This window comes from Phyllostomus discolor, chromosome 10, assembly GCF_004126475.2.
Source record: "Phyllostomus discolor isolate MPI-MPIP mPhyDis1 chromosome 10, mPhyDis1.pri.v3, whole genome shotgun sequence".
NCBI lineage: Eukaryota > Metazoa > Chordata > Mammalia > Chiroptera > Phyllostomidae > Phyllostomus > Phyllostomus discolor.
Window position 1 is genome coordinate 52149921 of NC_040912.2, and position 25176 is coordinate 52175096.

The following is a 25176-nucleotide window of genomic DNA, read 5'->3' on the forward strand; positions in this document are numbered from 1 at the left end:
TACTTATCTAATTTCTGAGTTGTTTACTTAAAAAATAAATAACATATATTGTAAGGGGTACAAATGATAAATTTACAGCTTCACAAACTTTATGACATGAACACACCCCTGCAACTACCTCCCAGACCAAGAAACAGAACCCAAGAAGTTCCTTTGTGCCCTCCCCCATTACAAACTAACTGTTACTCTGAAATTGATCACCATACATAAGATGCGGAGGTGCTTAAATTTTATATAAATGAAACCATAATCTATTTTACTGGCATCTTTTGCTCAACATTTTCTTTGTAAGATTTACCCATACTGTTGTATATAGCAGTAGCTTGTTATTTTTTTTTTCACTGCTGTGTAGTATTTCAGTATAAGAAATTTATGTATCATCCATCTTCCATCGATCACCTGGGTTATTTCCAGATCTGAGCTATTATGGTAATGAAACAATAAACATTCTTTACAAATCTTTTGGTGCATTTATGTACACAGTTATATAACTAAGAATGAAATTGCTGAGTCAGAAGTTATGCATCTGTTCACATTTAAAAGCTAGCCAAACTATTTACAATGTGATTTTGATCAACATATACTCTCAAAAGTAGAGCCTAAGAATTCTAGAAGCCCTCAAACACTTGAAACTATTAGGCCACTCAGAACTATTTCCCAACACTTGGGATGTGTTTACTGTTTTTTCTAGTCTCTAAAAAAGTGGTATTATTCCTTCTTTAAATTCTGTAAGAATTCACTAGCTATGACATCTGAATCTACTGGCTTCTTTGTGAAAAGCTTTTAATTACAAATTCAATTTCTTAAACAGATCTAAAACTATTTTAACTTCGATTTCTTTTGTTTTAATCTTGGTAAGATGTGAGTGATTCATTGTTGAAAGTTCAAAGAGGAAAATTTACTCATGTTATAATTATTGGAGACAAACCTATTCACTGAAAGCTAAAATCATAGGATTCTCCATTCATTTTATGACTACTGATTTTAACCCTGTGCTAAATATGTTATTTGGGTCCTAAGAACAGCACTCGGTACAATGTAACAGAAGGAATCTGATTTACCCTGAAGTATTCTTTTAGAATGTATTCTTTTTTTAAAAAAAGATTTTTATTTTTTTACTTATTTCTAGAGAGAAAGGAAGAAAGAAAGAGAGGGACAGAAACATCAATGTGTGGTTGCCTCTTGCACGCCCCCCACTGGGGACCTGGCCTGCAACCCAGGCATGTGCCCTGACAGGGAATTGAACCAGTGGCCCTCTGGTGCTCAATCCACTGAGCCACACGAGCCAAGGCAGAATGCATTCTTAACATGACAATACATGTATGCCCACCACCACCTTCTCATTGTTTAGAAGGTTATCAAATCACTACTTTTATATAAATGTATATGTAAAAGAGGCAATAGACTTCTTATGTAAAATGGTGATTAAGAAGTAGGAAAGAAAGGCATTGCATTCAGAGTTTTACTTTACCCAAGTGAAGTTTACCCTGATGAGTCCCCAAAAATCCAAGGAAATTGGGTAAAAGTAAGGGTGGTACTATATCATCTGAATCTTAATTAAGTAAATCAAAAAGTAGTCACCTTACTGAAGTTAGTTACCTCAGTTGAATGTCAGGCTGAACTAGGAAGTTTAAATTCTTCCAACACAAGCTATTTCCCTTCTGTACAACAATGTGACATGTTCCTGTGTCAAATCATGTATTACGATCACTAACATATCTCTAAATGCTTCCACATGCTTTACCTTAGTGGTTCTGGAAACTGCCTGCACTGCAGTGACTAATGGCTAGACTCCAACCTAGACAAATTAAACTTTTTGGTGCAGGAGGGCAGGGCAAGGGGATGAAACTGTCTTTTTAGAGGTCTGTGACTGACAGGATGTAGTCAGCACTGAAAATCCTGCCCTACCTCCTTTGGTCCTGATAGCAAAACCATTAGGTATGAGAGCAAACACCATTATGCCTATTCAACAGATGATTCTGCAGAAAAATAAATGACTTGTCTAAGGTCATCAAAAGCAAGAAAAATGTTTCAAGTCCTATTTTTCTAGATACTATCATTATGTGAGATAGCCTAAAATCTGCAAATAAGAAATTTATATTTCTATATAAAGTATAATAAAAGTAAAATAGGAAAAAAATTCAAAAATAGCAAATATTTGCCAAATTGAAGATAAATATTAGACTTTGAATTATGCAACTCTGTCACAGAGGCTGAAAAATGAAGCAGACCATTAATTCAAAAGTATAAACTTGCTTCTGTCTATAGTAAGGAAAAAGTGATTTTAAGAATAAAAGTTAAGTGACGTTCACTGCAGAGAAAAGTATTTGAGATGTAAACAAATGATGCATAAGCCTGTTGAAAAAGACTGAATTATCAGTAAATGAGAAGATAATTATTAGGATTGTGACTCTAATGGTAAAAATTAAATTATAAATTGCCAGGGCTGAACATCCCTGTAAAATTATGAATCCAATTGAAGAAAAGAGAGCAAATCAAGAATTTCTTAACAAATAGGCTGACACTCACCACGAGAACTAGTCAGAAGCAAAAATTCTGTCATACCCAGAGTGGAACTAGAGGAGTGTTTCCTGAAGGTAGGAAAGCTAAAACTCTTAGGTCAGTCTCTATTACTATGTTTAACTAAATAACATTTTCCTGAACTGTCCTCATCTTTTCCTTCAGGATAAGAAACAAAACAAAACAATATAAACTTCACAAGATCTCAGAAACTTTATCAGTACAAGAGGGTGATTTGTAGAACCTTTGATGTTTCAGTTTATTTCACTTATGCAACAGCCCAAACTAGCTGGTCTTAGTTACATTACTAAAACTAATAAAATCCAAAATAATTCTCATTCATTTCCTCACTCTCCTTCTTACTTACTTGGTCATTTTTTCAGTGAATATCCTACTCATCTGTGAAAAGACTCCATTGAATGACAGCCTAGGGAGTTTTTAGGAAGACCTCACCTAAGAATCATATAAAGGTTAAAATAGAGAGGATTCTTTTGGAAATGCTATCCCCTATAGCAACCCTAAAAACCTCTTCCAATTTGTCACCAAAATACCTAATGAAGGAAAATAGAAAATTCAGAAAAACTGACCTTATAGACACACTACTGCAAAGTCCTAAAGGAGTTCTCAATGAACTACAAAGCCACAGAGACATATGGTAAGGACCAAAGAAGGTATGTGATACATGTTTTACTGCCTGAAGTAAAGAAGAGCTACCTTCATGAAACAATAAGGAAGGTATGTATTCTTTCCACTTTAGCATAGATTTCTACGTATTTGCCAACCACAGAATTGGGTGACAGGCCATCTGATGTAGAGTGACTGAGTGAGGCGGCAAGAGGCTCAGACAATCCTGCCAATTGGTACTTCCCTTTTAACAGTCTCTCAAACCCCAGCTTCCCAATAACAACATGTCAACAATTCAAACAGGGATGACCATGCAAACTGTCATTATATTGAGGGAGGTAGTTGAAAGAGGGTACCAGTGGGGAAATTGCTGGTTTTTATATTTCCTACCCCTGTAGTGTTAGAGAGCAGGGAGAGATGACAAGAGAAGCTCCCACTTCATTCTGGGGCAGCTGCCTTAACTAATTACCTTTGGTGAGAGGAAATTGAGCTCATTAACTGAGCCCGTGTAGAACTAAAAAGTGATTCTACAACACTCAAAATTGTAACATGCATGGCCAAGAGCAGTCAGACACCAATCTCTTTGCTAACAGAGGTTTAGAAAGAGCTCTTCTTGTTCTGAAATGAATAAACAAGCAACACACACACACACGGGCTATTAAAAGAAATACTGCAGAACAAATTCCAACTACTTTGAGAGAGAAAAACCATGCTTCTAAAAATGTTTTAATAGTAACCAGAAAAGAAAGAAAAACTAGAATACTCTTTGGTAACTTGAATAAGAAGAAAAGACCTCCATGAATCTGGCACAGAAACAAAGAATGATGTCACTGATGGTGATGATAATGAAAGGACGATAATAGTTAATAATTACTACGTGTTTCTTCTGCTCTCTTTCCCAAACAATTTACATATATTAATTCATTTATTCCTCCTGTTAATCAATGAGGTAGGTACTATCATTATCTTCATTTTATAGAGCTGGAAATAGATTAAGGCACAGAGAGATATGAATAACTTTGTTGGCATCGCACAGCTAAAACCAGGGGCAGGTAATTTCACTCAACCAGTAGACCATACAGCCTGACCCTTTATGACATATAAGAAGTTGTAATAAAAAAGTTAAGTATCTATCAGGCTGATATAAAAACAGAGCTATGAGAAGATTTCGGGAATATTAAAAATGTAAAATGGAATAAAACTCTACTTCACGAAGTAAAGTTGACACTGGAAGAAAAACAAATCAGCAAAGGGAACAAACAAGTAAAAGAACTTTCCCTGACTACAAAGAAATGAGAGGATAAAAATAATGAGAAAGCAAAGCACATATGTAGTGGTGGGGTGGGGGGTTATACCATACAATATGACCAATTTTCTTACAATTTATATATTTTAGGAAAGAGAGGAAGGGTGAATAGTCCTGATTCATTCACCCTTTTACCCTGAAAAGTTAAGGTACAATAATGTAGGCAGAGAAGAGGCCAGAATGCAATGGGTTGAGAAATGAATGGTTAGCAATAAAAATGGTTAATCTAGGCTGAGAGCTCACAATACACCTGTCACCTTGAGACATTCCCATGCAGGACTCCCACTGTGTTCACTGCCCAGTTAAGGAAGCAGAGGTACTAGGAGGGCAAACATTATGCCCATTATGGTTCAGGAGAGTGGTTCCACCACATGGGCAGGTAGAATACAGAGCTCTGCTCTTAGCCTCTGCATGGCACTGCCTCCAGCATAAGCGTTATTGAGTTATTTCTTTGAAGAAATGAAAACAAATGGAACTGGAGCAATAATCAAAATCAGAAGTGAAGTAAACTTTCCTGAAATGAAAACAATACTTCAGAATATGGATCAAAAGAATTTACTGTGTTCCAGACAAAATTAATGAAAGCAGACCCAAACAAGACATAATTTAGCAAACTGCATTACAAGAGATGTTTATTTTGTCATTGTTGTTGCTACTGTTATTAGTCTGAGCTCCAAGACAGGACAAGGAAAAAATTAAAAAGGTTTTGTGAAAGAACCAAAGTAGATAGATAGGCCTCAGATAGGTCTACAAGAATGAAGCTTAGACATAAGGGAAAAACATGTCCAAAATTTTGAGAGAAAAATTATTCAACCCAGAACTCTATACTAAATTGATTCTAATATATGTATTAAGGTAACATTTTTATATGTAAGAGATTAAAAATAAATCTTGTATGCACTTATCAGAAAGTTAACTAAAAATGTATGCCCATAAACTGAAACCCACATGTACAAATATGTGTTAATGTATCTCAAAATTTAGAACTGAAGCACAGCAAAGCCCTGGAATAAAGATAGAAATGAATACCAGCTGAATAAACAGAGTACATTTTAAACAACTGTTAGAATTATGACTTTAAAACTGAATACAAATATCAAAGTTTATCTTTGAAACAGTACACAGATGATTATTATCTAGGAGTCTTAATACACTAAAGAAAGGAAAAGCACAGTCCTTTTAAGATGCATTCACCTAGATATTTACAGTCTACCTATGTAATAATGATCTCTATCGTCACTAACCACTTTACCAGGTCACTCTATGCTAGCTACTCAATTTTCACAATACTGACTAACCCATGGTAAAGGCAAGCTTACACAAAAATGTGCCCTGAAATACTTGCAATTCCACCTTTACTAATAAAATATATAAGAAAAGCATTTTTAAAAGGTATCATGGGTCTACACAAAAATACAGCAGTTACAAATTTGACTAAAATTAAAAAACAGAGGTGTTTGTCAAGTGTCACCAAAAGTAGTTAAAATATCCACTCTGCCACATCAAATAATAATTCTTTAACATTAAAGTTTGAAAATTTCTAGATGAACTATTATAGTAAAAAAATTTTTAATTCAAAAAATGAATATTTTCTTTCAATAAATTAGTTCAATTAAATTGATAACAGCCCAGAAGGAATTCCTCATTGTTAAGAAAATAAAGATCTTTCTCACAAGTATATAAATATAAGAATGTTTCAATGGTTTGGATAATTCTCCTCAACTTCTGCACATACCAACTCCTCCCACAATCTCTCTTTGACAGTCTGATTCATTGCAGAATTTCAGAAGGTACTGTAAAATCTGACAGTGCTTTTTGAAAAGCACAAGTGTTCTAATTACTATTTCAAGACACTCTTTAAGAAACATTAGGCATAGATACATAAAATGCATTCCTGCATGTCAAGAAGGGTTCATTTTTCTTTTGTTAACAGATTAAATGGGTATAAATCTTTTATACTGAGGACGTTTTTAATTTACTCATCCTAATGGCACATTAAATTTAGATCACATAAAAAATACAAAATTAGATTAGAAAATCTGCTCTCCTCAGTCAGGAACAAGTAAGGTTCTATAATGATTCTTAATGCATTCTCTTTTTAAACTGTTATTTTAGAAAAGTATCTTAAATACATTGTGCATGAGAATTTTATCATTGCAAACCAACATTAGAAAAGACTTCCATGGACTGAAAAACAAAAAAGACATTCCTTTAAGTGGAAAATCAATCACCACAACCACTAAATGTCACAGCTCAACATCAGCAAGAAGCACTGATAATTGTTAGTTATACACTGCACAAATGATGTATGTCCTCAATCGAGGAAGTGGGTACCAGGTTTTTAGAAAACTGTACATATATTGATTTTACATTTATTTAATGTGACTATTGTAAGATACTTTATTCTTCTGATAAACTATGATTGCTTATCAAAAGATTCTATGGTTCAAGAGAAACATTCATAACTTGTGTGAAAATGAAAACCACCGGCCCACAGAAATCATGCCCACAAAATCCAATTTTGTGGATTTATGGCAGAAAGGCATTAAACTACTGGAACTGCAGACTAGTCACTGAAGTCTAAGTGGCACAGCAGTAATGATTAAGGTGACATGTCCCCCTGCCACAGCTGTTAATCAGCTTAATACTAGTTATATTATTGACATTCTCGTAATTACTTTTCCTAAGGCACACTTGTGAAAAAATATATTTTACTTTAATTATGAGCAATCAGAAGCAAGTTCATACCCAAAAAGAATAACCAAGTTTCTCCTAATGCAGGTATACAAAAAGCAGAGTGCTTTTCCAAGCACCTGGACTTGGGTAACAGCTCAGTCCTCAGTGCAAGAATGCTTTCAGGGTGACCACATCAGCACCATACCTTGCCATCCTCCGAACACACGCCCATGTGTTCTCCACTTTCATCCAGGCTAACCTGATTTACTTTCACAGGACTCTATAAAAAAAAAACACACACACACATACAAAGCTTTAGGAAAATACATACTGATAATCAAATGTTATTTTTCTTACATGTTATAGGCCTTTTATTTAAGTTTTTAAAAAAGATTTTACTTATTTATTTTTAGAGAGAGGGGAAGGGAAGGAGAAAGAGAGGGTGAGAAACATCAATGTGTGGTTGCCTCTTGCCTGCCCCAAACTGCAGACCTGACCCGCCAATGCAGGCATGTGCCCTGACTGGGAATGAAAGAGGCAACTCTTTGGTTCACAGGACCGCGCTCAATCCACTGAGCTTAATCAGCCAGGGCTGTTATATGCCTTTTATTCGTTTTGTTCTATTCATGCCTCACTCCTAAAATTCTTTCCCAACCAAACCCATTAAAAGAACGAAACAAAAGCCAAAATAAAAATCATGATGTAAAGAAAAATTTCAGTTGTTTGACTTTGGTTCACCAGGCAATCTATTTGTTCTTCTCTTACAAATCACTAAATCAACTTTTATTTATACTTTATGCTTAGTACTTTCTGGACTTCCTCCAGAAAGCAGTACTAAGTTAGTTATAACTGACTAACTAACTATATATTAACTAACTGTTATCCCCATTCTTTTGAGTAATCTCAAATTTAAAAATCTATCAAGATACAAACCAGGCTTTCTACTTCATCTGTATTTTTCCAAATATAATATAAATATACAACTGTACATTAAAAATTTTTTCACTGCTTTCCAGTTCTCTATATAGCTGTTTATTTACTAAAATATTCAAGTAGGTGGATATTCTAATAGAAGTAAAAAATAAATCAGTAAACATTGAGAAAAATGACAAGCTCTTCTTTTTTCTTACTTCTTAAATAATCACAACTCCTCACTATTTTACACAAAACATGACAAAAACAACGTAACCCCCAAAAATAAGCCTTCACTGATTACAACATGAGCTTGCAAATTAGTTTTTTAAAAATATCTAACCTTAGCCCTGGCCAGTATGGCTCAGTTGGTTAAGAACTCCGTCCCATAAACCAAAAGTTTGCTAGTTCAATTCCCAATCAAGGTACATGCTTGGATTGCAGGTTCGGACCCCAGTAAGGGTGTATAAGAGAGGTAACCAATTAATGTGTCTCTCCCTATCTCTTTTCCTCCATTGCCCTCTCTAAAATCAATAAGCATGTCCTCGGATAAGTATTAATGTATATATAAACATTAGCCCTGGCCAGAGTGGCCAGTGTGGCTCAGCTGGTTGAAGCATCATCCCATGCACCTAAAGTTTGTGTGTTCAATCCCTGGTGAAGGCACATACCTAGGCTGAGGGTTCAACTGGTAGGGGTGTTTATGGGAGGCTGCTGAACAATGTTTCTTTTTCACATCAATGTTTTTCTCCCACCCCTTTCTAAAATCAAGAAACATGTTCTTGGGTAAGGATTAAAAAAAATGTTCCCAGAATGTTAGAAGAAGAAAGGCCTTAGAGACAGATATTTGATCCACTTTGCAGGAGAATAAACTAAAGCCCATGGATAAGAATCACAACAGAAAAATGGCAGAGCCAGGGCTCTGACCTTGGAGCAGTGAAGAGGTGTCCTACAAGGGAACCCTGTGATGGCAGTGAGGTAACACAAAAGCCGAAAAAGGAAAGCACCAAGTACCAGCATGTCTGCACTTCTAAGTATGAATGCTCAGAGCTTCTACAGTCTTCTGTGGATAAATGCTTTCCAAAATAAATACCTTCTATTAACAGTTTCTTCATCCTGGTCTTCTGTTTACCAAATGACATTTTAATATTCATTTTATTCTTGGCATATATAAACCTAACATGCCTCTGATGTTTATAAGTGGGACTTGGTTGTAATCTACCTCAAGCTATAATTTAATATATTAAACCAAATCAATGTCAAGGATTCCTGTCCTGTTCAATAGAGTACTAACCACATATGACTGACTATACAGAAATTTAAATTAGTTAAAATTAAACATAATTAAAAGTGTATTTCCTCAGTTGCACTAACACATGCCAAGTGCTCCACAGACACATCTGACTAGAGTTATTAGAAACCAGTCACCACAGAAGGTTTTCATCACTGCAGAAAGTTCTATTACACAGTACAATTCCAAGCCTACGAAACTCAGTCCAATGCAGAATGCAAATCCTTTACAAGCCCTTCTTCAGTACAACATACATGCAGAAATACATTTTCTTCTCAGATATACTTCACAATTTACAAAATTTGTTCTTGAACTTGTGCTTTCAAAAAGCTCTTGCCCTAAGAAAAAGAAGATTAAAAATATGAACAGTAAAATGACAAGAAACTCACTACTATCAACAACCGAACCTAAAAAACAAAAACAAAAATGAACTAAGCAAGTAACTAAAACAGGAAAAGAATCACAGAAATAGAGATTACATGGAAGTTATCAGCAGAGAAGAGCAGGGGGAGGAGGTGAATGGGTGAAAAGGTACAGGGAATAACAAGTATAAATGGCAGGTACAAAACGGACGGGGAGGTTGAGAACAGTGTGGGATATGGAGAAGCCAAAGAACTTACATGTATAACCCATGGACATGAACTAAGGTTGGGGAATGATGGTGAGAGGGGGCTATGGGGGGGGGGGAGAAAAAATGGGACAACTATAATAGCATAATCAATAAAAATATATTAAAATTAAAAAATAAAAATAAAAAGCTCATGCCCTGAAGTAATATCCTCTGAATCACAATGTATCATTTCCAAAGTCCTGACAGACAAATTATCTGATCCTTACAAACTCAGGGGAAAGCAGTCAGTGCAGACAGATGGTTCACAACAAGGAAAATGAGGCCTCAAGAGTTATGTGAGCTGTCTAGAACCACAGTGACTAATACTCAGGGCCTAAGCCACCAAGAGGTATTCTACATACAAATAAACCAAACTTTTCATTACAATGTGTTTCTTTCTGAGTAGAAACTTTTTGTGCCAACACATATGCCATACTGGGGTGGTGGGTAGAGTTATACCTTATAGGTATAAGGTATTAGAATCCTCTTTCCCTCAATCACATTTGTTAGCCACAGAAGTTATTTTTTAAATACTTTTTAATCCCAAAGATCAATATTCATTGATTTATTTCCCTATTAATAAACAAATATTTTTCTAAAGTCTTTTATTGGCCAATTAACTTGAACTTATGCAAACTGCTTGTTCACATTTCTTACCAATTTTTCTATTACAAGTTTGCTGTTGTCTGGTAAATTTCCTTTTTAATTTTTAGGATATGAGGCCTAGGCACAATTCCTCAAACAGACATTGTATATGTAGTCCACTATGTTTTTTTGTAAGATGGTTATTGCTTTCTAATATTTAAGTCTTTAATACTTACAAGATTCATTTTTATTTTCTTCCACTTTCTTCCAATGGATATCCAGTTGGGCTTGCTCCATTTATTAAATAATCCACCTTTCTCATTCTAAAAAGAACTATGTTTATTATATTATAAATGTTTATATACACTGAAATGACCATCTGGGTTTTCAATTCTGGTGTCTCTGTCCACTGCTATATCATTTTTTTTTAAGTACTTACTATGTTCTAAATATATTGGTTTTTTTAGGTATATTTTTTTATTATACTATTACAATGGTCCCAATTTTCTTCTCCCCTTTCCTCCTCACTCGCACCAGAGTTCCCCCACCTTAGTTCATGTGCATGGATAATACATGTAACTTCTTTGGCTTCTCCATTTCCTATACTATTTTAACCTCCCTTGTCTATTTTGTACCTACCATTTATGCTTCTTATTCCCTGTACCTTTTCCCCCATTCTCCCCCACCACCTCCCCACCGATAATCCTCCATGTGACCTCTGTTTCTAAGATTCTGTTCCTGTTCCAGTTGTTTGCTTACTTTGTTTTTGTTTTTTTAGGTTCAGTTGTTACTCATGAATGTACTGTCATTTTACTGTTCATAGTTTTGATCATCTTCCTTTTCTTAGATAAGTCCCTTTAACATTTCATATAATAAGGGCTTGGTGATGAGGAACTCCTTTAACTTGACCTTGTCTGAGAAACACTTTATCTGCCCTCCCATTCTAAATGATAGCTTTGCTGTATAGAGCAATTTTGGATGTAGGTCCTTGCCTTTCATGACTCTGAATACTTCTTTCCAGCCCCTTCTTGCCTGCAAGATCTCTTTTGAGAAATCAGCTGACAGTCTGACGGGGACTCCTTTGTAGGTAACTGTCTCCTTTTCTCTTGCTACTTTTAAGATTTTTTCCTTCTTTAATCTTGGCAAATGTAATTATGATGTGCCTTGGTGTGTGCTTCCTTGGGTCCAACTCGTTTGGGACTCTCTGGGTTTCCTGGAACTCCTGGAAGTCTATTTCCTTTGCTAGAATGGGGAAGTTCTCCTGTATTATTTTTCCAAATAAGTTATCATATTTCTTGCTGTTCCTCTTCTCCTTCTGGCACCCCTATGATTCAGATGTTGGAACATTTAAAGTTATCCCGGAAGTTGCTAAGCCTCTCCTCATTTTTTAAATTCTTGTTTCTTCACTCTGTTCCAGTTGAATGTTTATTTCTTCCTTTTGTTCCAAATTATTGATTTGAGTCTCGGATTCCTTCCCATCACTGTTGGTTCCCTGTACATTTTCCTTTACTTCATTTTTCATAGCTTTCACTTCTTCCTCTATTTTGCGACCATACTCAGCCATTTCTGTGAGCATCCTGATTACCAGTGTTTTGAACTGTGCATCTGATAGGTTGGCTATCTCTTCATCACTTAGTTGTATTTTTTCTGGAGCTTTGATCTGTTCTTTCATTTGGGCCATATTTCTTTGTCTCAGTGTACCTGTTATATGGTAAGGGGCGGAGCCACAGGTATTTTCGAGGGCAGGGCAACCCACTTCACAGTGTTGTGATGTTATATGTGGGGGAGGGGTCTGAGAGGGAAGAATCCTGCTTGCTAAGCTCTTAGCCAGCTTTCAGTCACTTCCTCCACTACCCACAAGCAAACTGGGCCCTTCAGGTGCTGATTCCTGGGTGGATTGCTTTGTGTATGTTCTAGGACCTTGTGGGTCTCTCCAATGGATTCTCCCGTGAGGCTGAGAGTTTCTTCCACCACCACAACCACCAGTCCTTCCTGCCTGGCCTGGCTGGAGCTACTGCCTTGCCATGTGTCCTCTCTGCTTCAGCTGCCCATCTTCACCCCTCCTACCAGTCTGGATGAATGTTTCTTCTTCCATTCCTTGGTTGTCGGATTTCCACACAGTTTGATTTTCTGGCAGTTCTGGTTGTTTTTTCTCTTTAAATTTAGTGTTGTCCTTCCTTTGGTTGTGCAAGAAGGCAAAACATATCTACCTACGCCTCTACCTTGGCTGGACTGTCCCCCGCTATATCAATTCCACGTTGATCTAATTGTAAAAGATGTATACAGTATGTTCTGATATTTGGTAGTGGCAAGACCCAGTTATAATTCCTCATACTTTCCTTGGCTTTTTAAAAGAATTTTAATTCCTCCATGTAAATTTTAAGATGAAATGCCCCCCGTTACTAAATGTAATGATCATTATTCAATCCTAACTTACTTTACCTAATAGGAGCATGTAAAACTGATGACAACGCTCTCCTCTTTGTTGCCAGATTACCATCCTTATTTTTCTATTGAATTTCTGGTTGTTCCTTCTTAGTCTCTTTGAGTAGATACTCCTGATTTCCTAATCTCTGTATTTCATGGTTAGATCCTTCCGCCTCTTCTCTTTTACATCTACACTGGCTCTCTTGATATTCCCTTTCAGGTCATAAAATGACTCCTAAATTTCTGTCTCCAGACTGGACCTCTCCCTATTTCACACCAATATACATAACTACCTATTTTACGTATGTACTTGGATACCTATTAGATATGTCAATTAAAACATATCCAAAATTGAGATCCTGATATTTCCCCATAAAAAGGCCCTTCTTGATGTCACGCCCATCTCAGTTAAGGACTAATACATTCTTTTTGTTGTTCAGGGTGAAAAATCTCAGAGCCATTCTGACTCCTGATTTTTTTTTCACGCTCTCTATTTATCTGTCAGCAATTCCTATCATCTCTTTGAACAAAATTTATCCAGACTTTGACCACTTTTCCTCACCCCAATAGCCACCATCATTCTTCTCTGAATTATCCTAGTGATCTCCTAATTAGTTGACCTACTTTGCCCTAACTTTCCCAGAAATCTATTCTCAATAAAGCAGCAGTGTGATGTTGTTAACAAGCTGATCAGATGATGTCATTCCTTTCCTGAAAATCCTCTAATGGCCTCCAATCTCAATATAAAACCCAAAGTTTTTACTATAACCTGATATTCCTAAGAGATCTCACGACAACCCTCCTTGCAACTTCTGACCTTATCCACTCTCTCCCTTATTCTGTCTCCTCCAGCTACAATGCCCTTCTTGCCCTTTAACTTCCAACAGAGTCTTTCATTTATGGATGAACCCTGGGATGCTCTTCTCCCAGCTCTCCCCAGTAGCCTTCCTCTCAGTAACGTTTCTTTGGCCATATGATCTACAATCTCAATATATCACCCAAATATATTAAAACTCCTTCACTGCTTTATTTCTTTTTAGTATTTACAACTATCTTATTTATTTTTATACTTTACTAACTTATATCAGTAAACTATTATTTACTACTTACGTCTTTTACTTGTTTAGTGTTAAATACACTAACTAGAATATTAACGTCAGAAGAAACAGTTCAAAAAATAAAAAATTCCAATCATACACAAATTCTTCTAGAAAACATGAAAAAGGAAATGCTCCAAACCTTACCATAACAAAACTCAACAAAGATGTTACAAGAAAGAAAAAGTATGAGTAAATCTCACTTGTGAACAGAATCAGAAAAATCTTAAAGAAAATATTAATGAAGTCAGCACATATAGAAAAGCCAAGTTTATGCCAGAAATATGACTGATATAACTTAAAGAAATAAATCATTATATTATAATTTTCTGCACTAATAAAATAAATGAGAAGTATTGAAAGATCATTTCAATAGATGCAAAAAGTGTTGATGAAACGTTAACACCCATTCATGGTAAAAACTCTTAGCACACTAGAAGAAAAATTGTTCAATCTCACTTCATAATGAAATGTTGAGAGACAATGTTGAGATGGCAGTGAGGTAGGAGGAAGTGGATTCTACTTTCCCCTACACACAGGAGAAAAACCTAGCCAATCTACAGAGAAACAGAACAAACAGCCAACAGTACCCCAGCATATATGAAGATACAAGACAAAAAACTGTAGAGGACATTGAAAAAACCAGACCGTAAGGAGAGTGCTTGAGGACAATAAGGTCCATGTAACCCGCACTGGGACCAGGGCGGCTGCAGCCCCAGCCCGGCACCTGCAGGGTCTGCCACAGGGTTCTTCGGCGAGAGCCATGTCTACAGCTCCCTTCCCTGCCAAACAAGGTTTGAACAGCACCAAGAGAGACTGGGTTGCTTGAAGTCACAGAGAGGGGAATAAAAACTAAGTGGCTAACACACAGGGGCTATGAACACCCAGGGAGTTTGTGGACACCGGCTGGGGACAGTTGAGAGTTGGGCCAGGACGGGCCCTGACCCCAATAGTCCCCAGTATGGTTGGAGAATTGGCCTGTGTGAGAAATAGGCTAGGCTTCTATAAGGAGTGGCAGGCTTGAGCAGGAAGTTTTCTCAAAAAGAAAAAGTGAAAACAGGCGCTTGGCGGCTTTTCCAGGAATTCTCCTGCACGAGCCACGCAGGCCTCCTCCCCACCCAGCTCACAGCGCTCCTGCTCCCGAGGTGGTGCGGAAGGCCCTGCACACCCCCATAGCCCTGGGAAGGGTACACACCCAAACCTGAGGGGCTGGGGAGCAGACTGGCCAAAGGCACATTCCTGCAACCTGGGGAAAGTGCACCCTGCAGAAGGCTCCAAGCCCACACCCCTTACCCCAGGGAAAGTGAGCTCTGAGGAAAACCTGGACCCCACACCCAAAGCCCCAGGAAAAGGCACCCGGCTAGCCCTGGGGAGAATGTGCACCCAAATTGTGGAACCTGAGGGACCAGAGGCTGCTAGAGAGCTAGGCTGTAGGCTGACTGACTGCAGATCAGGAAGGGAGAAAATTGAAACCAATCCCCCCTCATCCTGCTGCAGCTAGGAAGACCAGCCAAACCAATTTTCCTTGATTAAACCCAGCAACAGGCTTTTTTTTTTTTAGGTAATTCTTTATTTTTTAATTTTTATTATTTTTTTATCGTTCAACTATTTTTTCCTCTCTTTCCTTTCTTGTTTTATTCCTTCTTCCTTTCATTTCCATTTTATCTCTTCCTCCTTCCTTCTTCTTCTTCTTTTTTTTTTTTTAAATTCCCACAGGTGAGAAGAACAAACCTGGAACTGTGAAAACACCAGACTTGGACCCAGGGAGGGGTCATCCCAACAGCTGAGATGGTGAGACAAATTATACTTTGCTACTACAGAGAACCTGCAAGTCATTGCATATTTGTATTATTTTTTTCATTATTCTTACATCTTTTATTTTATTACTATTACTGTATTCCTCTTCTTTCTGATTAGTCTTCTTTGCTTGATGGGTTAAACTGTATTGTTTGACAGGTTTCCCTTGTTCTCTCTTTCATAGTTTATTGTTAATTTACTGTCCTTCACTTCACTTGTGTTCTATTAGCACACTACTCAAGGTTCTATTCTCCCTATTCTTCTTATACAGATCACATAGATTCTGTCACATGATTGTTGCTCCATTATTATTGTAAATAATAGCTGTTATATACAATTGTAAATACTACACAATGCCCCTTCCAGATCTTAGCCCACTTCACGGTTTCCTCAACTCTATTACTGTAGTGGTTAACTCTATTCTCTCACACACTACACCTATTTACTATCCTTTACTTTCACGTTACCTCAGAATCTAACCTCCCACAACCTCACTGCTTTCCAGGTCCAACTCACAATCCTTCCTCCCCCAACAAGAGTCTTATCTTCTCTCTACATTTTCTAAAAAGTGGCTAGTTGTGTGGAATGTCATGGTTAACACTATACATAGCCAAAAGAACTCCTATCTCTTCTCTAATGGCTGATACTGTAAATATCATAGAATATACTATTGCTGTCTTAAAACCATTTTCGCCTTCCCCCTCCAACTGATCACAAAAAAGCTTAGGTGGAAGCTGTGAACACCAGGGTACCAGCTGGAAGAGGAAACCCATCAACAAAGGAACCACCAACAGATGAAAACAGAAGACGGTGAAGGAGGGAGAAGCCACACTAACTCAACCCAAGACCTATCTGGAAATACAGCCAAATAGTGGAGAAATCTCCCAGAACAAACAACTGAACAAGAGCAAGAGAGAACCCTCAAAACCTTGTACACACGGAAGAAACAACTTCAACACAACCTGGCCACACGTGTACAACAGAATACAAGAGGTGGTACACAGAGTGACCTTCAGTTAACCAGCTGGTGGGAAGGACCCACCAAAAAAGACACAACAATAATCAAAACCCATAGATAAACACATTGCCAACATCAACAAAAGCCTAAGACCAGTAAGCTCGGGAGACCGAGAAGACAGCACCACTGAATCTCACAGATATTCTACCATAGAAGTTCACACAATAAACACAGGGAGTCAGAAGAGATAAATTTAAGAAGCTGGGGCTAACAAGAAGAGTCTCACAGACAATGGGAAGGCAAAAAGAAAAAAAAAATAACAATCCCCAAATGAAAGGAAAGTACAAAGCCTCAGAAAGAATGATAAACGAAACAGAGGCAAGTCAAATATCAGATATTGAGTTCGAAGCAATGGTTATAAGGAAGCTCAATGAGCTCACACAGAATTACCAGAAACAGCAGAGAAACTATGATGAACTCACTGCAAATTATATCAAAATGAAAAAAGAAATAGAAACTATCAAAAAGGGCCAAAAGGAAATGAAGAATACAATTTCTGTACTGAAGGACACAGTAGGAGGAATCAAAAGCAGGCTGGAAGCAGAGGATCAGATCAGTCAATTGGAGGACAAAGTAGAAAAAAACACCCAGAAGGAGCAAAAAAAGGAAAAGAGGCTGAGAAAAAATGAAGAGGGATTAAGGGAAATGTAGGACAATATGAAACGTAATAATATCCGTATAATAGGGATATCAGAAGGAGAAGAAGAGCAAGGATAGAAAACCTGTTTGAAAAAGTCATGATGGAAAACTTCCCTAATTTGATGAGAGAAAAAGTCACACAAATCCAGGAAACACAGATAGTCCCAATCAAGAGGAACCCAAAGAGGCCCACTTCAATACACATCATACTTAAAATGGCGAAATTTCAGGACAAAGAGGGAATGTTAAAGGCAGCAAGGGAGAAACAGGAAGTAACATACAAGGGAGCCTGGATAAGGTTTCTAGCTGACTTCTCAATGGAAATGCTACAAGCCAGAAAAGAATGGCAAGAAATATTCCAAGTAATGAGAACCAGAGGCCTGCAACCAAGGATACTTTACACAGCAAGGCTTTCAATCAAGATAGAAGGCCAAATAAGGAGTTTCCAAGGCAAAAGAATTCTAAAAGAAGTCTAAAAGAATACGCCTACACCAAATCAGCTCTTCAAGAAATGCTAAAAGGACTGCTTTAAGGAAAGGAAGGGAAAGAGAAAGGGAAAGGGAAACACAGGTACAAAAATGGCAATGAATAAGCACTTATGAATAATAACTTTAAATGTAAATGGATTAAATGTCCCAATCAAAAGACACAGAATAGCTGAATGTATAAGAAACCATGACCCACACTTATGCTGCCTATGAGACCCACCTCAGGACAAAAGACCTACACAGACTGAAAGTGAAGGGGGCTAGAAACAAATTTTCCAAGCAAACAGACAGGAAAAAAAAGCCGGGGAAGCAATACTCATATCAGACAAAATAGATTTCAAGAAAAGGGCCATAAAAAGAGACCCAGAAGGTCACTTCATAATACTCAAGGAAAGGATCCACCAAGAAGACATAAACTTTGTAAATATATATGCACCCAACATAAAGGAAATCTTGGAGGACTTCAAGAAAGATACTGACAGCAACACAATTATAATAGGGGATTTTAACACCCCACTGTCAAGAACAGACATATCTTCCCAAGAAAATATCAACAAAGATACTGTGGCATTTAACAATGCCCTAGATGAAATGGACCTATCTGATATATATACACCCTTCATCCCAAAGAAGCTAAATACACATTCTTTTCAAATCCACATGGAACATTTTCAAAGATAGACCACATGATAGGATACAAAACAAGCCTCAACAAATTCAAGAAAATTGAAATCATATCAAGCATTTTCTCTGACCACAAGGGACTGAAACTAGAAACCAACCCCAAGAAAAAAAACTCAAAACACTCAAAATCATGGAGATTGAATAGCATGCTATTAAACAATGAATGGGTCAAGAAGGAAGTTAGGGAAAAAATCAAAAAGTTTCTGGAAACAAATGAAAATGAATTCACAACAACCCCAAACTTCCCTTCCCTTAGAGGGAAGTTCATAGCGATACAGGCCTACCTAAAAAAAATAGAAACATTTCAAACAAACAACCCTACATCGACAAGAACTCCAGGAACAACAACAAAGACAGCCCAGAGCAAGTAGAAGGAAGGAAATAACCAGGATCAGAGCAGAACTAAATGACATAGAGAGTAAAAGCACAATTCTAAAGATCAATGAATCCAGGAGCTGGTTTTTTAAAAAGATAAACAAAATTGACAAGCCTTTAAGCAGGCTCATCAAGAAAAAAAGAGGACCCAAATAAACAAAATCAGAAATGAAAGTGGAGAGATTAGAACTGAGACCACAAAAATACAAAGAATTGTAAGAAATCACTATGAAGAACTGTATGCCAAGAAATTTGAAAACCTAGATGAAATGGACAAATTTCTACAAAAACACAATCTCCCAAAACTCAATGAAGAAGCAGAAAGCCTGAACCAGTAGCACCTGATGAAATTGAAACAGTAATAAAAAAATTGCTCACACACAAAAAATTCTCCTGTAGGAGAATTCTACAAAGCATTTAAGGAAGAGCTAACCCCTATCCTTCACAGACTATTCCAAAAAATTGAAAATGATGGGAGACTCCCAATCTCTTTTTATGAGGCCAACATCATCCTAATTCCAAAACCAGATAAAGACACAACAAAGAAAGAAAACTTCAGGCCAATATCACTGATGAACATAGATGCTAAAATCCTCAACGAAAGACTGGCAAACTGCATCCAACAGTACATTTAAAAGATCATATACCATGACCAAGTGGGATTCATTCCAGGGATGCAAGGATGGTACAATATTCGCAAATCAGTAAATGTAATACATCACATAAACAAAAGCAAAGACAAAAACCACATGATCATATCAATAGATGCAGAAAAAGCATTTGATAAGGTACAGCACCCATTTATGATAAAAACACTCAGCAAACTGGGAATAGCGGGAGCATTCCTCAACATAATAAAGGCCATATAAGAGAGACCTACAGCCAACACCATACTCAATGGGCAAAAACTAAAATTTTTCCACTAAGATCAGGAACAAGACAAGGTTGTCCACTTTCACCACTTCTATTCAACAGAGTATTGGAAGTTTTAGCCACAATAATCAGAAAAGAGAAAGAAATAAAAGGAATCCAAATCAGAAAGGAGGAAGTAAAACTATCACTGTTTGCAGATGACATGACAGTGTACATAGAAAATCCTGTAGACTCCACCAAAAAATTACTCAACCTAATAAATGAATTTGGCAAAACAGCAGGATACAAAGTCAATATCCAGAAATCAAAGGCATTTTTGTATACCAACAATGAAACGTCAGAAGCAGAAACCAAGAGAAAAATCCCATTTGATATAGCAACAAGAAAAATAAAATACCTAGGAATAAATCTAACCAAAGAGGTAAAAGACCTATACTCAGAAAACTACACAACTCTGAAGAAAGAAATCAAGGAAGACACAAACAAATGGAAACATATACCGTGTTCATGGATTGGAAGAATTAACATCATCAAAATGTCCACACTACCAAAAGCAATTTACTCATTCAATGCAATACCTAAAAAGTACCAATGGCACATTTCACAGACATAGGACGAACACTTCAAAAATTCATATGGAGCCATAAACGACCCTGAATAGCTGCTGTAATTTTGAGAAAGAAGAACACAGTAGGAGGGATAACAATACCTGATAAACCAAACTGTATTACAAGGCCACTGTAATCAAAACAGCCTGGTAATGGCATAAAAACAGACATACAGACCAATGGAACAGCATAGGGAGCCAAGAAATAATCCCAAGTCTCTACAGTCAATTAATATTCGACAAAGGGGGCAGCAACATAAAATGAAGTAAAAATAGCCTCTTCAACAAATGGTGTTGGGAGAGCTGGACAGCTATATGCAAAAAAATGAAACTCGAGCACCAACTTACACCATACACAAAAATAAATTCATGGTGGATAAAAGATTTAAATTTAAGTCATGATACCACTAAAGTCCTATAGGAGAACATAGGCAGGAAAATCTCAAATATTCCACACAGCAACATCTTCACTGATATGTCCCCTACAGCAAGGGACATAAAAGAAAGAATAAACAAATGGGATCTCATCAAAATAAAAAGATTCTGTATGGCTAAAGAAAACAGTACTAAAATAAAAAGAGAACCAACCATATGGGAAAACATATTTGCCAATGATACCTCAGACTGATACCTCAGAGAAGGGTTTAATCTCCAAAATATATAAAAACTCACATGTCTCCACTCTGAGAAGACAGGCAACCCAATCAGAAAATGGGCATAGGACTTGAACAGACATTTCACCTTGGAGGACCTACAGAGGTTCCAGAGACACAAGAAAAGATGCTCAGTATCACTAGCTATCAGAGAGATGCAAATTAAAACCACAATGACATACCACTTCACACATGTCAGAATGGCCATCATAAACAAAGCAACAAACAACAAGTGTTGGAGAGGTTGTGGAGAAAAGGGATCCCTAGGGCACTGTTGGTGGGATTACAGACTGGTACAACCACTATAGAAAACAGTATGGAATTTCCTCAGAAAACTAAAAATGGACCTGTTTTGACCAGGCAATTCCACTGCTAGGATTATATCCTAAGAACCCTGAAACACCAATCCAAAAGAACCTATGCACCCCAATGTTCATAGCAGCAACATTTACAATAGCCAAGTGTTGGAAGCAACCTAGGTGCCCATCAGTAAATGAATGGATCAAAAAACGATGGTACATTTGGAATTCTATGTAGCAGAGAGGAAGAAGGAGCTCCTACCCTTTGTACAGCATGGATGGAACTGGAAAGTATTATGCTAAGCGAAGTAAGCCAGGTGGTGAAAGACAAATACCATATGGTCTCACTTTTAACAGGAATCTAATCAACAAAACAAACAAGGAAAATATAACCAAAGACACTGAAATAGAGAACAGGCTGACAGTGACCAGAGCGGAGAGGGGAATTTCAGGGAAAAGGGGGAAGGGTTTAAAGGAACTAGTATAAAGGACACCTGGACAAAAAGAAGGGGTGGGGAGTGGAGATGGGAGGGAGGTGGGCAGGGCTGGGGGGGGTGTGGGCTGGGATCGGGGTTAGGGGCAGAAAACTGTACTTGAACAACAATTAAAATAAAGAAAAAAGAAATGTTGGAAGCATTCTCTTCGATATACCTACAATATTGATTCTTCTAATCCATAAACATCAATCATTTCTCCATTTATTCTGGCCTTCTTTAGCATCTTAACTAAAAGTTTTACTTTTCCCTTTAGAGGTCTGACATTTTGTTTTATTTTGGAAGTAGCAATGATAGTGAGCATCCTTTCCTCACTTCTGATATGTTTAATCCCATTAATACAACATACAAAAAGAGACAAAACTACAGTATAGTGCACAGTGAGTATACATACAGGGTATAAAGTGAAAAAAAAAAAAGCTAGGCAGTTATTACTGTAGTATAAGGTTGAGTACAATGGTACCCCCTTGTGAACAGGAGGATGACACGGTCTACTCTTAACAAAGTGGTAGTTACATGATTGTTTGTTTTATAGCTGTTTTACTGCACATATTTTCTACTTTTTAAAGTTATATTTCACAATAAAAATAATCATGGAAATTCTTTAAAGAAAATGAAAAAGAACCCGCCCATGAAAATTTCTGGGATCACGAACTTCAGTGGGTTTATCCCTTAGATTATGTTCTTTCCCATGATTGTCAAATGCTCTAATTTTATTATGGTCATTTATATTTTCCTAGAAAACAATGCATTTCAAATTCCTAGTGATAAAAATATTTTTATTTTACTTTATTGTTCATTTAATATTTTAATAATACTAATATATTAATTTTATTCTAATAAGTAATAATATTACAACTAAGGTAATATTTATTATATGATTATTATGCATCAGGCTTTATTCCATGAGATTTATACATATCTTTTAATCCTCACATCAATTCTATGAGGTAGGTGCTATTAATTTTTCAATTTCATTTATACAAATTACATAGCAGTATCTTACAGGTATTCACATACTTTATTCCCTTTTTTTTATTACCTTTATCAAGTATTCATCAGTTGTAGAGGCCTTTTTATAGAAGACTTCATCAATTTGCCATACTTTTTAATGTTTTCTATTAGTTTCTATTCTTAACAAATATTAATTTTCCCTTTAAGTCTTAGAACAGTATTGTTTACCTCACTCTTCCTCACATTAATATACATAGTTCTTGTTCATTATAATTGCTCATTTGTTAATCATAAAATAATAGTGTTTCACATTTTCTTTTGAGTATACCATTGGCCATAAACCAGAGACCAGAAAATTATGTGAAATGCAATAACTATTTCCTCTTTGAGAAAAGTAATATTTTATTTTATTTCTAAGGATGGTGACAGCATTATTTGCTTACCTATCTAGTTATTAACAAACTCTGTATCATTATAATAAAATTCAGAGAATGTGGTTTGTATATCTATTTGTAGAAATTCACATTTCTCTTTGAAACCTAAGCTATTAGCCTTTCCTATTCTCTATTTGACCTCAAAATAAATATATTTTAATCATGTTATTTGTATTATTTAATTTCTATGTATCATTTAATGTCTTAAAAACTGATAGCAACATATTTCAAAATCTTCCCACTATAATAGTAATTTGTCTATTTGTCCTTGAATGTCTAACTTTGGCTAGATATTAGATGCCTTATAATTTGGCACATCAAAGCGTATATATTTCCCCTTTATCTTGTAAATATGATCAGTATAATGTATCTTCTACTAGTTAATACTCTTTGCCTTAAGCTTTACTTTTTCTCACACTTTTATTGCCAACACGTATAGCTTTTGTTTGGCTTTTCATAGTCTACTTTTGCTCACATCTTTGTTTTTTACTTCCATCATCTTATGAGATACATGTCCTTCAAAGCTGAGGCAATTTTTCTTTTAGTAACAAGTTATCTGGCCCATTTAGTGTTACCTTGGTTGCTACATTATTTTATACATTTTAGAATCATGTTTTCCCTTTTCATTGTTCTTCTTTTGCTATAGTACTCAAATTGTTTTCTCTTGTCTATGTAGGAAAATTTTAGTTTTGTTCATTCTGTTTTTATCTTATTAATGATTATCTTTAAGTTATTATAAGTTACAGTTGAATTATGTCTCCCCCCCAAAATCAACACAATTGCATTAACTGACTCATTCAGAAGATAGGGTATTTAGCACATGTTCATTTACCACCTCCTTCTTTACCTATTTTAAAGTGAGAGTACCAATACTTTGTATTTCTTGAGCCACTTCAAATAGAATTGAAGAAAAAAGCTAGCTAATATATCAGTAAAAACTGCAATCCTAAACTATTACTTCTAGGCCTCAATTCAGAGAAAAAGACCATTTTACTACTAGAGTGTCCATAATTTTAAAGCTGATTCACAAGAGATTATTATAGATTAGGGATATTTACCCCTTGTCACATACATTGCAGACAATTTTGCAGTTTACTGTATATTTTAAAATTGTCTTCGGTTTCTAAAGAAATTTGGATTTTTTACTCATAAACTGTTAACTCACAAAATAAATACTATAAATTGTAGGTAAATGAGACCAAGAGTAAACCTCTGTAATAACAAATACATGAAAACTAAAATAGATGTTTTGCCTATGGAATCAGAAAAAATGTTTTTAAGTACCTAGTTTTGCCAAGGAAGTACAAAGGTAGATACTCCTCTTACACTGCTGGTAGGAATTCAAATTTGGGAAAACTTTCCAAAGTATCATTTCACAAGGCAAATAATAATTCTTTAAAATATATATTGACTATTATACCCAAGGAAAAGATTATTTTACAAAGATGCTTTTCACAGCAGGTTTCTTTTGCAAAACACTGGAAATTATCTTATTTTCTAAAAGCAAGGAATCTAAATGATAATTAAAAGAATAAACACAAAATAAATTACATTTGTTATTCAGAGTTTTATGTAGGAGAGAATTTGGAATTGCCCAGAGGCCTAGCCTTTTCCCTTGGCTTCTAGGAGATAATCTGTCACACCAACATACCTGATAGAGATGTCTTCATTAAAAGCAGGGGCCTGTTACACCTGATACGTGGGCTGGCCATGCCAGAAAGGCCAAGCCTATGATTTAGGATCAAGCCTTTGGGTCACAGGGCATCAGTCAACCTGGAAGCTGACATCAGCCATGTGGAAAAACCATCAACCA

General features: G+C 36.3%; 1 protein-coding gene across 1 annotated transcript in view; it reads right to left on the reverse strand.

Moving 5' to 3' along the window:
* The window catches only part of VPS41 (VPS41 subunit of HOPS complex), a 221749-nt gene that overhangs the window by 122741 nt on the left and 73832 nt on the right, over positions 1 to 25176 (reverse strand). The window contains 1 exon segment of the mRNA XM_028525988.2: positions 7332 to 7406. Within this exon segment, the coding sequence (XP_028381789.1) occupies positions 7332 to 7406 (75 nt within the window).